Source organism: Lontra canadensis, unplaced genomic scaffold, assembly GCF_010015895.1.
Source record: "Lontra canadensis isolate GAN:19392208 unplaced genomic scaffold, GSC_riverotter_1.0 scaffold1, whole genome shotgun sequence".
Classification (NCBI taxonomy): Eukaryota; Metazoa; Chordata; class Mammalia; order Carnivora; family Mustelidae; genus Lontra; species Lontra canadensis.
The window spans coordinates 47,449,812-47,467,870 of NW_022630995.1; the positions used below are offsets into that span (position 1 = coordinate 47,449,812).

The following is an 18,059-nucleotide window of genomic DNA, read 5'->3' on the forward strand; positions in this document are numbered from 1 at the left end:
CAATTTGCTGGGTTCTTGCTTGTTAGAATAAAATATTCTCACATCAATGATTCTAGGTATCCTCAATACTTACTGAAGAAGTTCATTTGCCTTGAGTATGAAAGAACCCACAGCAGTAATAGCATCTAAAGAGAAATAAGTAAGTATCATTTGTCCATTAAGTAAAGTGTGTTTAATGTACTCTACCAAAAAACTAAATTACTACCTTCAATTCCTGCAGCATCTAGTCCAAGAGGTTCATATTTTTGCTTCCATGAAGCCATTCCTTTCAGTTCACTCAAATGGTATAATAAAGACTCGGAACCGCTATCAAAACAGAGCAGAAATAAGTTATTATCATTACCATCATCAAGGTGGCAGACAGCTACGACCTCGCCTAAACATTTCCAAATTTTCAGAAATAAAAACTGAAAGTAACAATTTTCTTTCTATGAGAAATGATCATTTCTCAAACTTTTCTCTAAAAACTAGCAGAACCATCTGGCCACTCTGACGATGGAGATGAATACACAACCGCAAGATTTAATCTTACGAGATCACATTATGTTCTACAGTTGGACCTGGCACCCTGAAGACAGTCGGATGGTCATCCTATTCACCCAAAAGATATGTATTTAACATTCAACAAACATGTATAATCTCTAACTTTAAGTCAGTACTGTGCTACATACTGGAGACACAACAGTGACCAAAACAAAAGGATCCTTACAGCACTGACAGTCTCATGGGGAAAGGACACTCATAACCACAATCAGACATCATATCATTCCCACTATCATAAGTGCCTGGAAGGAAATGCACACCAGCGTAGGTGTAATGGAATAACCTGACCTAATCTGAGGAATTAGGGAAAGCCTCTCGGAACAAGTGAGATTTGAGTTAAGGGGTTCAAGTGAAGAGCAGGGTGGGAATGTTCCAGAAGGCAAGATGGATGCACAAAAGCCCTGGGTCAGAAGAAAAAATGTCAAGTCTGGTAAGGCCACCAGCGTGCATGAAGCAGAGAGGCAGGTGTGTTAAAGACCATGCAAAAGTCTTGGTCCTGAGAGCAATAGGAAGGTGCTGGACGTTTTTAAGGAAGAGTAACATGATCAGATCTGCTCTGGGAAATTTACTTGAGGGGCACAAATCTATTTGTGGACTGGAAACCAGGCCAAAGGCCCCTGCAGTGATCCAAGGCTGAGGTGATGCAGTAGGGGTTAGGGAACTCAGCATAAAGGGATATATTGAAATTTAAGTCAAACACTGAGCAGCCACATGCAAACTGCTTCTCGAGGGAGCTGTGGATAGAAGTAGCATGAGACACAAAGATCAGGGTCTAGCTGTGACACTTAGTAACTTCAGGCCAGTTTGGATTTGTTTCTTTTTGTGTGAAAGGAGGATAATCATAATCAACACCTTGCAAAAGTGTTAAATGTAAAAACACGTATCATGTTTTATAAACTGTGAAATGATAAATATAATTTCCTTGATCAAAAAAGGGTATACGGGGATGCCTGGGTGGCTCAGTTGGTTAAGTGTCTGCCTTTAGCCCAGGTCATGATCCCAGTGTCCTGGGATCAAGTTCTGCATTGGGCTCCTTGTTCAGTGGGGAGCCTGCTTCTCCCTCTGCCTGTAGCTCCCCCTGCTTGTGCGCTCTCTGACAAATAAGTAAAATCTTTAAAAGAAAAAAAAAGAGTATATGTCTTTTCAAAATATACCGCCTGGCTGTCTGGCTGAGGAAAAAAAAACCCAGACAGAGAGCCTACTCCAGTGAAAAGATGTTTGAAAATTATTTCAAGATGTACCATTATTGACTCTTTATATCTTGGGCACTCCAAGATTCCCTTCAAGTGCCAATGCAACAATTTTAGCTAGAAAAGGCTAAAAAAGAGAGAATGACAGCTGATGAAGAACACCGACACCAAGTACATACAGACAACACCAAAAACTCGACATCACCTTCATACCTCTGTAAGTGACTTATAACCAATTTTTGTATACTGGAATATGATGACTCTATAGACTGGCCAAGCTTCTTTAAGCCCTAAGTAAGAGGAAAAAATATATTTAGCATATAAGTAAGACACTGCATACTGCTCTAAAAAAAAAAAAAAATCAAGAAAGTGCACACAGCCATTTAAAGACAAAGATAATTTAACTGCACCTTTACTGTTAACTGGTTCATTAAGAGGGTCTGAAGTTCAGCACTACAATGAAAAAGGAAGTATTTTTAGTCTTCCCTATTCAAAATGTAAATCCATCACTTAAAACTTTTAAATTTTAAAAGTAAAAACAACATTTTTAAACAAACAAAAAGAAACTCCAACAAAAATTAAGACTTAAGGAACAGACAGAAAACAGAAAACAATAAAGTCCAGAAACAGACTGAAGTATACTTAAGACATACCGAATGCTAAGATGGCATTTCAAATCCATAAGGAGAAAGTGTAATAGTCAATAAATTATGCTGGGCAATTATCTAAACCTTCAGAAAAGAAGAAGTTAAATCTTCCATAGCATATAACCAAATAAATCACATCTGGAACATGCAGATGGAATAAAACATAAACTATAACAAAAACTCTAAACAAAAATACAGATCAATCTTTGAATACTCTTAAGATGGGAAAGGTCTTTTTAAGAATAACACTAAGGCGGATACCATAAAGGAGAAAACCGATGGGACCATAAAAAATTAGAAATTTTTTTACACATGTAGAAATACATACATATATTATAGCCACAGAAAATGATTACATTTACAAAAGATGAATAAAAAAATCAATACTATTTTTTATTCTTATGTACCAGAATTTTCTATTTTTTTACAACAAACATGAATTACTTTAAAAAAACAAACAAACAAAACACTGTAAAAAAGGAAGAAAACACAAGAGCACCTAGTGTGAGTTCACTACCTTGCTTTCCCCCATAACAGCAAGTGCATGAATTCATCCTGCACGGAAGTGGTTGTGCTCTTCTCCTAGACAAAATGGATAACATCATGATATGTATCTTTAAAATTATAACTACATGTATAATTCAAAATTAAAACTACAGAAGCATGAATCCCTTCCTTTTCCTTAACCTTCCTTCAAATCCTTATTTAAACTGATTATCTATCAGTTCATGGCAAGTACCCAGTCAGCTCTTCAGTACCTGTCCTGACTCTCCACTCCCCACTGGCTCCACTTCACAGACCAGTCCCCACCTAGGTTGTCCCAAGCGAGGAGAGCCTTTTCTCTCTGGGGAAAACAGTGCGAGGTCAGATCGAGCCATCTGAAAGCTTAACGTTCACCTTTTACAAACCTGACCAGTATCCACCAGGTAGCTCATGAAGTCAATGAAATGAAATGAAAGCAGCACAGCGTGCCTGCTTTCACTCCATCCAGGGGAAACTTCACAAACATTACCTGCACAAACTTGGTGAGACGAGAATCCATCTGCATCAGTATTTCTTCCCAGGCTTCACACATACATGTTAGTGACAAATTTATATACTATTAACAAGAAGGAAACAAAATATCAGAATAGTAAAAACAAACAAAAAAAACCTACATTAAATCAATGTGCTAAGTAATATATGCTTCTTCCTGCCAAATATCTCAAAGAAATCCAGAATTTACTTTCAATCATTTTTCACTCAGCCTGTGAAAGAGAAGACCACAACTAATGCTTGATAACCACTTAACCATCAAACATTCTGAAATTAAGTTTTTATCTGGTAAAACAGACCTCCTCCAGCTTTTTTTATATATATGTTTCATGTACACTAACTGTCAAAATGCTGGTTGAGTCAGCTATTCAATTTTCAAACAAAATCCTTAAAAAGATACCATCCAGAAATCTTTGACATGTCAGGGACTATGGCAGACTGAAAGAGAAAAGCCACAGTTCTTTGTAGCTCCTCTATCCGGATGCAGACTCGGCCTCCCCAGTCCCTGAATCTGGGCTGGCCTTGTATCGTGCTGTGACCAACACACAGCAGAAGGGACACCGAGTCCAAGGCCTCCAAAGGCTCTGCATTGTTCCCACTTGCACTCCTGACACCCCTGCTGTGGCTGCCACTTCACGAACAAGCCTGGGCTAGCCTTCTGGGACATGTCACGTGGGGAGCCACCACTGTTGAGGGACACTCAGAACAGCCAGCTGGCCAATGATGCTTGACCGGGCCCAGCTGAGATGACCTGGCCCGGATCGACAGAACCTTCTAGCTGAGCCCAGCCCAAACTAAAACTTGCGGAATCAGCTAATTTGGGGTGGGTTTTTACACATAAGAGTGAACTGACATAATGGCTGTTTTCCATAATGCTTGATTTGCAGTAAGACTTTTAAAATTCCAGAATGTTATTTCACTTAGGGAAGTATTTTTAAAAGATCTGAACTACTTTTTTCTTTTCTGGTGGGAATAGATTTTCAATTAAATTTCTTTTTCTTGTTAACAGACATTATAAGATTATCAGAACAGACATTTATACCACAGATAGTTAGCTTACAGAATGAAATTTGCAAGTGTTTTATTTATAGACTGTGAGAAACTTAAGAGCAAATATTCACATAAAACAAGCTACAAATAAATACCTGTAAAAGTGCTGAAATGTGAGTAAACTTTCTAGCCATCCTAGTTACTTCAGGTAAGAAAGAGTACAGTAGATTGGTTTCAAGCTGTAAAATCAAAATAAAGTGAGTTACAATCACACACACATACTTCTTTTAAAGATAAATCAGTCCCAGCTCAAAAAAGAAATCCTACAATTTAAAGAGTTAAAATCAAGGTCTAAGTATGTGTCAGAAAGACCATGTCTGAATTCTGCTACCTTTGAGCCTACTACTTTGAAGACCAACAGAACAGAACTTTAGGATTTTCTAATCTGACATGTTTACCTGTGCACAGATCAACCCTCCCTAAGTTTGCAGTGCCATCTCCATAGCTAGATAAATACAATCTATTTTGTAAAACTACTATAAAATTAAAAAACGATTACAAATATAAAGTTTTTAAAGAACTATATGCTACTGATAAACACAAGTTACATATCCATTACAATGAAATAAAAATCATACCTTTAAAAAGCTATTACTTAACAAAATATCCATTCCAAACTTCAAAGAAATAGCAAATCTTTTTATTACAGCACGAAATGCAATCCTAGAAATCATATTTTCACAGAACCCTAAGTTGAAGCACAAACGTGACCAACTATTCCAGGCAATTAGGAAGTCAAGAGCTCCCTGGTGCTATGAATACAACAACAAATACTGGAAATCATCAGACAGAGTGCACAATGCATCTTTTTGTTCTATTTTTGTTTAGAATTTGTGCATCCTTAGGTTAAGCAGCAGGGTTATCTGGCACAAAAATCTAGGGAAGGGGCACCTGGCTCAGTTGGTAGAGTGCAACTCGATCTTGGGGTTGTGAGTTTGAGCCCTTTGTTGGGTATAGAGATTACTTAAAAATAAAATCTTAAAAAAAAAAAAAAAAACCCTATCTAGGGAAGACTTTCTTAAAGGCAAGGCTATAACATAAATACTCTATTGGAGCCCACATGGCTTCCATATAAACAGCATAGAGTACAAAGCTTTTCCCAACGTTAAATGATCATCTGACACAAGAGGCAACGTGCTGGTGATGAGCACGGTCCCTGGAACCATACTGCCCAGCATCACTTCCATGTGAGTGATGCCGAGGAAGTTCTACAGTTTCTACTTATCTATAAAATGGGGATAATAATAGGACCTACCTATTAGGTTGCTGTGAAGATTCAAATGAATTATACTAAACTACTCAGTACTTCACACATATTAAACAACTGATCTGTATTAGCTCTTATTAGTATTAGGATCAGAGTCCCTTTTCTTTATTTTTAAAGAATTTATTTATTTGACAGAGAGAGGGGACACAACCAGGGAAATAGCAGGGAGAGGGAGAAGCAGGCTCTCCCCTGAGCAGGGAGCCTGATGCAGGGCTCAATCCCAGGACCCTGAGATCACGACCTAAGCTGAAGGTAGATGCTTAACCAAAAGATCCACCCAGGTGCCCCCAGGATCAGAGTCCGAAGAACACACTTGATACAGGGGTGCCTAGGTGGCTTGGTTGGTTACATGTCTGACCCCTGGTTTCAGCTCAGGTCATGATCTCATGGGTGGTGAGACGGAGTCCCATGACAGGCTTTGCGCTCAGCACAGAATCTGCTTGGGATTCTCTCTCCCTCTCCCCCTCCCCCTGCTCATACTATCTCTCTCAAATAAATAAATCTTAAAAAAAAAAAAATACTTGGTACAAAGACAGACTGATATAGCAACCAATTAACATGGTCATTAATAAACTATCAAAACACTGTTTTTATGAAAACTATACTGGACTCTGGGAATAATGAAATGTTCACTAGAGCAAGATTCTATACATGAGATTTAGAAGCTCCAAGTTGTTTTTTTTTCTTTTTTTTTTCTTTGTTTTAATAACCATTAGAATCCAAAGATAAGAATAATAAAAACTATAAAACCTTAAAAAAATATATTTACTGGGGCACCTGGGTGGCTCAGTGTGTTAAAAGTTTCTGCCTTAAGCTCAGGTCATGATCCCAGGGTCCTGTGATGGAGCTCCCTATCTAGCTCTCTGCTCAGCAGAGACCCTGCCTCACCCCCCACTGCCTGCCTCTCTGCCTACTGTGATCTCTGTCGGTCAAATAAATAAATAAAATTTTAAAAAAATATATAGATATTTACTGTCTGCTGCTACCAGGTTTCCACACTTACCTGGAAGTATGAGACCTCCGAAGCAGCGCCAGCAGAAACCTCTGTGACCACTGATAATGACTTCAAATCACTGGATAAACACAATGCAAGACAAGTACCAACGATCTGTAAGACAATCAAATCCCCTGGTCCATTTAGTATCACTGCTAGTCTGCACCTGCTTACAATACAGGCAACAGAAACTAATGGAACTCTCCAAAGCAAAACCACACAAGCCTGACGCATTCCACACGTGCAAGAGAGGGAAGATGTGTGTCCCCCCCAGTCCACACCCCTCATGGACACACACCCCTCCATAAGGGGAACCAAATCAAGTGCTGGAGAGCCCACAATATTTCTCTCCCATCAGAAATGGTGAGAATAGGACAGAAAAGCTGTGGAGAAGACCAAGACTGAGCAACCAGCACAGATCTGGTGCTGAGTAGAAGAGCGCTTCTCATGATGTTCCTTCACGTTCCAGTCACAAACTGCAGCTCTTGCCCTGACTACAGGCTAGAAAGACACTGAGTCAGAATCAACTGTATCCTGAATCAATCTTTTTGTTAAGAAAAAGTTGACTAATTCCACTAATAGTACCTGAGCTTCACAGATATCATATCACCACTATTTTATCTTAGTAAGAAAATCATCCTAACTTTTTAAAAATGAATAACTCCATTAATTGAAAGTGAGAAAAAAAACCCTAGTGTTTTGTTTTGTTTTTTCCATAAATCAGTTAGCTGTTATATTCTAGGTGGTATAGTCTAAGAGAAATGATGTGAAAATTTTAAAGGAAAACTTACCCCTGTGACTCGAGCAATTTTGAACATTCCATATGCATAAAGCTCAATAAATCCAGAGCTTCCTCCGAGGACAAGAATATTAAGCCTAATTAAAAGGAATGTAACAAGCTGAGGACAACAGAAAAGACTAAGTTCTTAAACTAAGATATAAATTGTTCTTGCTCTCAAATAATCTGCATGCTAAGGCTCCCCTGCGGGGAAACAAGCCCCAAACAAATTCACAAATACTCAATATTCAATCACACTGGGCTGCTTCCTTTTCTCAGAGGAACAAAAATTTGCTGTCGCCTAAAAACATCAGTTTATAGTAAAATAAGGATATAGTATTTTAACAACTACTGTATTTATATACTCTCAATAACACAATCTTTTTTCCAGCTGAGCAAAGCGCCATCAGTGGTATCATGGCTCTGATGCTAAATGCATTAAAAGGGCTTAAAAAATCTGGAATATTTAAATTTAAATTTTAGAAATTCTAGTAACATCTATCTTCCTTTACTTCATATTTAAAAGCCTATACAACAAAAACAAGTAAATATTTCATATTTAAAAGACCATACAATAAAAACAAGTAAATAATAGACACTAATGTCTGTATATTATTCAGTGGTGTTTGTCAGCAGGGAAATAACATAACACATAAAGGCACTGCCCTTGAAACTCTGAACTCTGTCTCAAATACCAAACATCAATGTTAAGAAATTAGACTTGTTATTTAAGATATTTGCAAGATTTACCTGACGTCTCCCAAAAGCTTAATAATTTCATCAGAATTTTCTTCACTAAAATATAAAAACAACTGGGTTACCTTTCAACTATATCTTTCAACTAATAAAAGATTATTTGACCTGAAAACAAAAAAGACATATCTTACCTAAAAATTTTTGAGGTGTTGCTGTAACTAGAGAAAAACAGAGACTAGTGTAAAAAGCAGTAACAATATATTTTTTAAAACACATGAGAAAATCATCGCAATGTTTAAAGGTAAAGGAAAGAGGTGCCTGGGTGGCTCAGTGGGTTAAGCCTCTGCCTTCGGCTCAGGTCATAATCTCAGGGTCCTGGGATCGAGTCCCCCATGGGGCTCTCTGCTCAGCGGGGAGCCTGCTCCCCCCTCCCGGCCTGCCTCTCTGCCTACTTGTGCTCACTCGCTCTCTCTGTCAAAGAAATAAACCTTTTTTTTAAAAAAATAAATAAAGGTAAAGGAAAGAGAAATCTGCAAGATGGATTCCAATGAAATTAAACTGATACTTACTTTTTTGGCAGGGTGGGCAGTTTAGGTAAGAGAAGATTTGATTCATCCTCAGCATTATAAAAGGATGTTAGAACACTGAAAAGAAAAACAAAGAGGCATTACAAAACTACCAAAGATTTTATCTTTCCATTAAAAGTACTTTTTAAAAAATTGCCCAGTTTTATACATTATATACATTATCAAGTAAACAGATGCCACACATATTTTACTATTATAAAACAGTCATTGTAACAATCACAGACAACAAAGAGAAAAATAGGAAATTCTTCCTTTATGAGGGGCTTTGTTTCTGGGGGGAAAAAACCCAGCCACTTTACTTAGAGGAAAAATACTAATAAACAATTTTCTCTATGCATTCAGTATGAGATACTAAGAATTTAGAATTTTTCCTTCTTAAGATTTTATTTGAGAGACAGAGAGTAAGTGAGAGAGAGAGACAGAGAGCATATGAGCAGGAGGTGGTGGAGGTAGGGCAGAGGAAAAGAGGGAAACAGACTCGTCAATGAGCAAGGAGGCCAACATGGGGCTTGATCCCTGGACCCAGGCATCATGACCTGAGCTGAAGGCAGACATTTACCCAACTGGGCCACCCAGGTGCCCCAAGAATTTATGATTTTTTAACTCTAAGAACCAACACTAAACATATATGAGTACCAAGGATGAATGGATCTTAAAGAACACTGCAGTTATTACCTCATTCAACTGTGGGTTCTATGGCTTATACACATTTGGGATTTGACAACCTGACAGGTATCTAAGACGGCACCACACATTCTGAAATAGTCTTGCTTGTTCCTGTTTCTCAATTCTACCTCCCAATAAGGGTGGTAATGAGTGAAAAGGTGAAAAAGTGGCGACTTGGCATGCATTTTTTTCCCACTTAAAACACAAACTAGGTGTCCTGAGAGATCCTAGAATCTCCACATTTTATTTCTAAACTATTGGCAGAAAGTATATTAGGAATACACTTAGCAGGTACCTGGAATGGGACAGAAATGCCATGGTATACTCTGCTCCTCTAAGCATTGATAAATTCACATGGCTACTTGCAACCCTGGATTATTTGATGATACATCAATTATAGATAAATGTTTTATCTATAGTGAATTTCAAACACCAGGTGAGATCCTTAGTATTATTATAGATTCCCCCTTAGTTAATTTGAAATTAACTTAACACTTTATTAGAAAGGAAAAACTATTGGTAAGAAAATTATCACACTTCCCTAAAAACAAACAAACAAGAAAACCTTTTATTCTCAGTATTAGCTAAACAAACTCATCCTTTAAGCCATCTTGACTGCAAACTTGGTATATGACTTGAATGCAGACTAAGGCAGTTATTTTCATGAGACCAGCAAGCTATCAGACCACAGACACAGAAAGAGCTCATTCAGCATCAAAACAAAGCGCTCAGGGGTGCCTGGGTGGCTCCATCTGCCTTCAGTTCAGGTCATGATCAGGGTCCTGGGATGGAGTCCCACATCAGTGGGGGGGGGTCTCCTTCTCCATCGCCCTCAGCCCTTCCTCCTACTCGTGCTCACTCACTTTCTCAAATAAATGAAATCTTAAAACAAACAAAACAAAACAAAGCCCCCAGAGTGCTTAACTTAGCATTTTCTATACTCTGAGGATATTTACTAAGATGCCAAAAAGCCCCAAGCTCCAAAAGAAATTGGCAGCAAAAAGGAACAAAGAACCTCAACTTGTTAATCACTGATTTTAATTTCTATTACTTGAAAGTACAAATCACTACGATAGGATCTCACTCACGTAGAATTAAAAAAAAAAAAAATGAACACACAGGAAGGGAGGAAAAGAAAAAAAGAAGAGAAATAAGCAATAAAAAGCTCTAAACAATAGAGAATAAACCGAGGGCTGATGGAGGGAGGCAGACAGGGGATGGGCTAAGTGGGTGACAGGCATGAAGGTGGCCACCTGTGATGAGCACTGGGCACTGTATTGAAGTGATGAACCACTGCATTCTACTCCAGAAACCAATACTGCACTGTTAACTACCTAAAATTTAAGTTAAGGAAAAAATAAATAAATAATAAAGTGCAAATCACTGACATAACTACTAAAAATAAAAAATTAAAAAAAAAGAAAAATCTTAGCTTTTCAGGCATTATTGCTCTAATAAAGAAAAAAAAAATTTTTTTTTTTTTTTTCAGAAGAAAATAAAACCTAACAAAGCATTACAAAATCTTATCTTGATAAACTGAAAATCCAAAGTGAAATGCAATGTGCCCAGGCTCAACACTCAGATCCTCCCAAGGGTCTGTTTTAGTCCCGGCAAGTGCACAACTGTCCCACCGTGGCTGCTGGAGTTCCTCCTCCTACTCCTCTACCTGCTTTCTGCAGTCACTTCCATCCAATGCATACAAGACACTGGGGCCTCCACAGAGAAGGAGTGCAAGCTTTCAGGTTTCTCTACATCGCACAGAACAATTTTCTTGGTGTCAGCAAGAGCAAACGCCAAAACTGAAACAAGAAGAGATGATCAGGACAAACTACCGTAACATTCGAGAAAACAAAATGGCTATTTCCCTTCTTGCCCGGTTTTACTATTTTAAATGCGTCATAATAATAGAAATCACTTAACCTAAAAATCCTTCCTTCCAATAACATCTTTAAATACAGAAAGATATCTTTACATGTACTTATGCTGTTACCTAAGCTTATTTTCAAAGGCTTAAAGTCTCGTGAGTGACCTACTACTTCCTAGTGTACTGTACTTAGTGTCTTACACATCTCACACATCAAAGCCTCTGCCTGGAGCCCTGCTTCCCAGCAGAAGCCACAGAATAGGTCTCAACAGACAAACAACAATATCCTATCACCAAAAGACGCTAGTCTAGTGAACAAGCCTAAAATGTTAAGAAGCGATTCCATCTGCTTGGTTCTTAGAAGGCTCAGTGTCCCCTTCTGTCTCTAACCCTTAAAGGGAAACGAGACTATCAAATGCTGATGAGTCTTCTTCCTTTCACTGTGGCTGAATTATCTAGTACAGTTTCTCCACAAATGTCACTAATATCTTCCTAACACATCAAATTTAAGAATTTCTAAGTAGGGAGCTACACATTTCACAGTATATCAAGACACACAGTTTTACAAGATGTGAGGCAATCCACATTTCCTCTTCTTTAAATATAAAGCAATCTTGAAATAATCATTGTTTAAAAAAACCTTATTTCACTGTCCAAAAACATAAGGCATATTTTTTAATGATAAAAACTTCATCTACTTATATACATTTCAACACACATGGACTTTCATGATTTATTTTTGAGATTCTGGTGTTTTGGGATGAATAGTGCAAGATCTCATGTTACTTATAAAAGTCCTCTAATTTTACATATACGCTCCCCCCCCCATTTTTTTACTAAAAGAACGAGAGCTGAACAAAATGAATATGGACAGGTAGTTGAGGCTTTCAGCGTGTTTTTACCTACTCATTTATATTTACTAGAAAAAAACAGGCAATAAGGAGTACATATCATTTTACAAAAATGATTCAGCTTTTTTTTCTCAAAGCACCAATGATAACAGATGAACTTCAACCTGTATAATTTATAGCATTTTACTGTACTGACTCTATGTGTACAGCAGCTCAAATTATGACTGTCATTGTAAAAACAACAGGTGGAAGCAGAGTTCAGTCGTCAAAGCTATAAGAAGCTACAAAATAAAGATTAGAGGAGAAAGAGGAAGGGATGGGGTCAGAGCTGATAGTCCTTCAGGTGAGATAAGCATTCATGCTAAGAGAATATTTATGAGCCACACATTTAATGCCAACATACATTTTGGGAAGAAAAGACCACAATGGTACTGAACGGACTAGTGAATGTAGCTGGAGCTTGGGCCATCATGGAAGGAAAAGACAGCATCAAGAGCAAAGCCTAAGTATTTTGCACATTCCATCAGATTTGATTTTAGCTTTGCCAAGAAGTCAAATTTCATTTTACAGAGCGCTCAGCCAAGAAAACAACACAACAAAATTAACCTTATCTCTATGAAAACACTTTAAAGCTTCCAAAAAGCAAAGTTTCCAAACTGATATTTAGTAAGTAAAAAGAATATAGTAAGAACAATATATTCTTTCTGGAAATAAGCTTTCTTTACAAAAGACTTTTTTGGGGAATAATAATAATAATAACAACGTATTTTCCAAAGATTCCTATCATTACGTTTGCCATCTGGTCTCCATGCCAGACAGGTCACTTCCTTTCCTGTATTTTCATTGGGTGGAAAACTCCAAACTCGATGAAAACTTGCAAGTCGATGAAGTAAAACCTAAGACAAAACAGATACAAAGGTAAAAAGTAAAAAACCCATTTCCAAAACTGAAATAAACCTAGATCATCACAATAAAATCTTTAAAAATAATCGCAAGCATAATGCTGTGAATTAAGACTGATGATTCACAGACCTGTACCCCTGAAATAAATAGCACATATGTTAATAAAAATAAATAAATAATCTCAAAGCATAATATTTAGCTATCAGAAGAAATGAGAAGACAACAAGGTCTGAATGAACTGAAGGTATATTCAAAGTGATGGGTGAAACAAGACCTATTTAACCCTGTACTCTATACATTTTCCTATCTTCAATGTCAACAAGAGACATAGTTCTTAGAAAGAAATGAGGTTGTCCAAGAAGATCACAACAGAGAAAGAAACAAGGAATGTAAACAGCACAGAAAACTAGCTGTAATAGTCAAATAACACCAAACTTGGAATCAGACACCTTGGGATGGAATTTCAGCAGGCCACAGATCTTGGACAAGTCACTTAGTCATTCTAAATTTCCACTTCCACAAGGGAAAATTCCCAGAGCTCTTTCTTGCCCCCAGAGCTCTTTCTGACTCAAAGGCTGTGCCTACTTCATCCTCTATACAACCATGGAAAATAAGAAATGGTATGTACCCCTGCAAAGCCTCCATACCTTCTCAGGTCCCCACACTCACAGCTTCACCTCTCCTGCCCTTAGCTCAAAGCACTCTTCACTCCTGGTACATCAGACCCCACAGGAAGCCAGGAATCCCACGGAATCCTTCATTCCCTAGACACACTGCTCTTTTCTGAGCCCGTCTCTGCCATTTCTTACTTCCAAAACCTTTCCTCTGCACCCTCTGAAATTCATGGTCAGGTATCATCATGATGCTCGTATCTTCCTTCTCTCTCTGAAATCTGCTTTTCACCCTAAGACACCACTTTCCAGAGGATTCTCAGCTGATAGCCAGGCTGCGTCCCATGTTCTCCATTCTACTGGGCCAGGAGATAAAGTAAGTTTCCTCCCTGATCCCTGATGCCATTTCTGGATGACTTTTCTTCTCTAAAATCCTCTAATTCTGAATTATATCCAATCACACCATACCACCCACCCCCCCTAATTGCCGTTCCCTAAAGACCCCTAGGCATTCCCCTCATTCCTGGGAGATACAGACTCCTGTCCGGTTCACTCATGCTTTCCAACACTATTCATCACCATTCTTGATGATTTCAAGACCCACAATGTCCTGACTTTTCAGTTCTCAATTACCTTTCTTCCAATGACCATGTCTTCTACTCATCTCAGCCACTCCCAGGGTCACGCCCTGACCTCATCCTTCTAGTTACAAGCAATGCCATAATGTCTCAAACCTCCCACCTTCCATCACTGCCTCTACCCTTCTAGCTCAACCCTACTAATACCCGACTTCACTTCTTCAACCTCACCAAGTCCTACAATCCATGGATTCCACCTATTCACTGTCCCTCACTCACACATACCCCCACTTCCATACTTAATCATATTAGAATCCAAGGATCATTACCATCGCGCCTCTGACATGTAACTTTAACTCCCTTGCATCTCTCTGGCTATGTCTCATTTGCAAAACAACAACCCTGGTGAAACCCAACCATGTCTACACTCACCCAGTCAAACAGAACAAGAGACACAACCGTGCTCACTAGAGTCTCTCAAAGTACAAGACCACTAACCTGGTCAGTACCAGCAATCTCACTAAGTTTCCCTAGTCCACCTGCCTCGTCAGCTTTCCATACCCCTCCTTTCTCCTCAAACTTCCAGTATTTTCTTCTCCATCCTCACTCCTGGACACCACTCTTTCTTCTTCACTGAGGAAACAGAAACAAGTGCCTATTACATCTACACAACTAGTCGCACCGATGCCCCATTCTCTCCCTTCCATCCTGCTGCTGCGGCTCTCCTCTCTAGAGCATGAAGAGTTCCAAGGCCCAGTGGCAAAGGAGAGGGACCAGGAGACATCAGAGAGGGCCTCGAGAAAGGAGACCTCAGTGCCTTGTGAGAAGCTATTAGTAGTCAGCACAGCGACTAAGCTTTGCGGATGCTAAGTATTGCTTACCACCTGGTGTCCAAGCCCGTCTACACACAACACAACTCTCACCTGGCCAGGTAATTCCTAAAAACCTGCCCGAAGGCCAAAGGGGGAAAGATGCGGAGCTGAAGGTTTCCTCACAAAATGGTTGCCAGGTAACCAGGGACTCTCCAGAGAAAGGTAGATGCAGCGGGTATACTTGATGAAGCCTAGTGTGGAACCCCTAAGTGACACCACTCATGTACACTCCGTCAGGAACCCAGGGAAGCATCACTCCCTTCCTAAATTTAAAGGTATTTTCAGGAGGAGGTGATGATCCCCTCCACAGTAGGGAACTTGGACAAGAGATTCTCGATTTTTTAACCTGTTCTCTGTGGCAGCTGCATGTATGCACATTCGCGGCTCAGGTCTGAGAGGAACTCATCTTCCTTCCGCTACGGAACCCTAAGCAAATTCAGGGCAGGATCTGTGGATCTACGATGTCTAGTTGATGAGTGACACATTATGGGATTTTAAAAAGCCCATCTAACAAATGACTAAAGGAGACCGAGGAATGCAGGACTGAGTGACTGTGCTGTGTGAAAATTATTGTTTTTGCCATGAAATAGGGGAAATGGGCACATAAATGATCCTTCCCGTAGATGCTCCCTTCTACTTTCACCTAAGGTTTATAGCTGCTTGGAGAGGAAGGGGGCGGGGTCCACAGGCGGCCCAGCAAGTCCACAAAAAGGGAAACTGAGGCTGGGTCAGGCTGCAACGCGCTTGCTGTCGGGTCGGGCTCACTCACCTCGCCCGCCGTGTTGGCCAAAGCGATGAGATCCCGCTTGGGTGACCAGACCAGGAAAATTATCTCCTGCGGCAGCTGCTTCTCTCCCACCACCCGGAAGGACGGGAAACAGGTCGGAAAACGCAACATGGGGGCGGCCCTGCAATGACACCCCAGTCGGAGACCCGCAGGGGCCGGAGACCGCCCTGCCCCCGGCCCTCCCCGGAGAGCTCGGACCCCTGCGGTACCTGTGAGACCCCTCTCCGCAGCCCACGCAATCCCAGCGGCCTCACCCACCCTCGACCGCCTTCCCGCCGGAGCCTCAGCGCCGCTCCGCCGCCGCGCGCTGCAGGCACTTCCGGCGCCCGGACTTCCTCGCGAGAGGACCTGGAGGCGGGGGCGCGCGGGGCGGGGGCGCGCCTGTGTTCCCGAGGCCGCGCCTGTATTCCCGGGGCCGCAGGGCTGCCTGCAGGTGAGGCGTGGTCCCCACGTGTGTACGCGCGTTCGCTGGCCGGGTCCGTTGTCCCGGAAAGCTGCTAGGGGGTCGCTGGGTGGGCATAGGTTTGGGCGTGAGTCCTCAGAGACTGTGGGGAGGAAAAGGAAGGGAAACATTAAGTCCTGATCGGCTGGAGCCTCCCTTGACAGCCTCCAAACAGGTAGTTAACAGTCCCAGGTGCTCAGTAGAATCACCTGAAGAGATTTATTTTCTAAACCCTAACCCTAACCCAGGCAGCACCGTAGATCAATGAAAAGAGAACTGATAAGGAATGCGACCCAGTACTAACTCTTCTAGGTGAGTCTGGTTTGCAGCCAAGGTGGGAGGGCCCTGCTCCAAAACCCCTGAGTAGTCAAATACCTTGATTATTCCATTAAGCCTCAACAACTCATTGGTGGTAGTAGTCCCAGACCCGCTTAATAAATGAGGGTTGTGGGCTCCCGCAGGGTTTATCCTACAGCTGTCTGAGATCTACCAGGAAAAAGAATCTGAAAGAATTTGGGCTACACAAAGGCACAGGGCATGGGCTCTGCCCTAAAAGGCTTACAGTTTGGCCTACCAACAATCAAGATACTGCTTTATGCGGACAAATTTAAATGTTAGCAGGTGCAAAAGTTCACACAAGTTATGACCCCAGTTACGAGAACGTGACCATATCCTGTGATTCTTGAACTTAAAATCTATGGTAGAAAACCATCTACTTTTCACTTACTCAAAGGAGAAAGAAATGGTAGAATCTTCAAGTTTAACAAGCCCCATCTTCTTGCTCTCTATCTGGATCTAGCCCCGGGGAAGTAAGGTCAGAGGTTGACCCATTCATTCAGCAGCATATATTTGAGGCACTATTTTGTGGAACTGTTCTTACCTGATGCCTACCCTGCTCCCCTCTTTAGAGATAGGCTTTTCCCCTTGCCTTTGCTGCAAACAATTTAGCATGACCCCCAAATTCTTCCAGAGGCAACATTTCTAAGGTGAGAATGCACTTGCCTTTGTTATTCATGAGATGCATTTTCAGGCATTATTTAATGTTCTGGGGTGGCAGTAATGGATAATCTGGATGCTGGGGTCGGGGAAGGCAATATTCATCCACCTAACATTCTTACGGAAATGGAATGCCCATTTCCTCATATAACACAGGAGGACTGTTAATAGGTACTACCTAGGGGCGCTTGCGTGGCTTGTTAAGCAGCTGCCTTCGCCTCAAGTCATGATCCCAGTATCCTGGGATCAAGTCCCACATCGGGCTCCAGGCTCAGTGGGGAGCCTGCTTCTCCTTCTCTCTCTGTACCTTTGCCTTTGCTCCTGCTCTCTCAATAAAATCTTAAAAAAAAAAAAAAAAAAAAAAAAGGTGCTACCAAACAGGAGAGTAGTGCATTCACAGGGGAGAATTGCCCAGGAAACAGCATAGCGGTGGAGTTACACGTGTGGTCAGGGTGTGGCCAGGAAAGAGCAAATGATTTTTTGTGGCCATAGTGCCTCAATGCATATTGGTGGGTCTGGGGGACACTGTAAATTGTCCAAAGTAGCCATAGGACAAAGTAGCCACTAACACAGTGTTTCCAGCCTCTTCTTTTTCCCACTGACCCAGAGATTTTGGACCTTACTTTTCTTTGCCTTGCCCATTCTCTATGGAAAACATTGCTCTGGCAAATTGGTTTACTTGCACTTCTGTGGCACAGAATC

The 18,059-nt window shown here is 40.7% G+C and overlaps 1 protein-coding gene across 4 annotated transcripts in view; it reads right to left on the bottom strand.

Moving 5' to 3' along the window:
* Window positions 1–18,059, bottom strand: part of ANAPC4 (anaphase promoting complex subunit 4) — a 44,741-nt gene that overhangs the window by 20,045 nt on the left and 6,637 nt on the right. For 2 of the 4 annotated variants that reach the window (XM_032853861.1, XM_032853878.1), the window contains exons 1-16: window positions 16,129–16,189; window positions 15,902–16,040; window positions 12,959–13,064; window positions 11,120–11,252; window positions 8,770–8,844; window positions 8,392–8,418; window positions 8,255–8,299; window positions 7,518–7,602; window positions 6,736–6,840; window positions 4,561–4,644; window positions 3,393–3,479; window positions 2,898–2,962; window positions 2,144–2,186; window positions 1,947–2,023; window positions 206–306; window positions 74–125 (exon numbers count right to left, since the gene is read on the bottom strand). In XM_032853861.1, coding sequence (XP_032709752.1) covers window positions 74–125; window positions 206–306; window positions 1,947–2,023; window positions 2,144–2,186; window positions 2,898–2,962; window positions 3,393–3,479; window positions 4,561–4,644; window positions 6,736–6,840; window positions 7,518–7,602; window positions 8,255–8,299; window positions 8,392–8,418; window positions 8,770–8,844; window positions 11,120–11,252; window positions 12,959–13,064; window positions 15,902–16,030 — 1,214 coding nt within the window. In that variant the 5' untranslated portion in view covers window positions 16,031–16,040; window positions 16,129–16,189. Of the gene's footprint in view, window positions 1–73; window positions 126–205; window positions 307–1,946; window positions 2,024–2,143; window positions 2,187–2,897; window positions 2,963–3,392; window positions 3,480–4,560; window positions 4,645–6,735; window positions 6,841–7,517; window positions 7,603–8,254; window positions 8,300–8,391; window positions 8,419–8,769; window positions 8,845–10,076; window positions 10,204–11,119; window positions 11,253–12,958; window positions 13,065–15,901; window positions 16,041–16,128; window positions 16,190–18,059 lie in introns of those variants that run through there. The other 2 variants (XM_032853870.1, XM_032853887.1) reach the window with 2 other exon arrangements.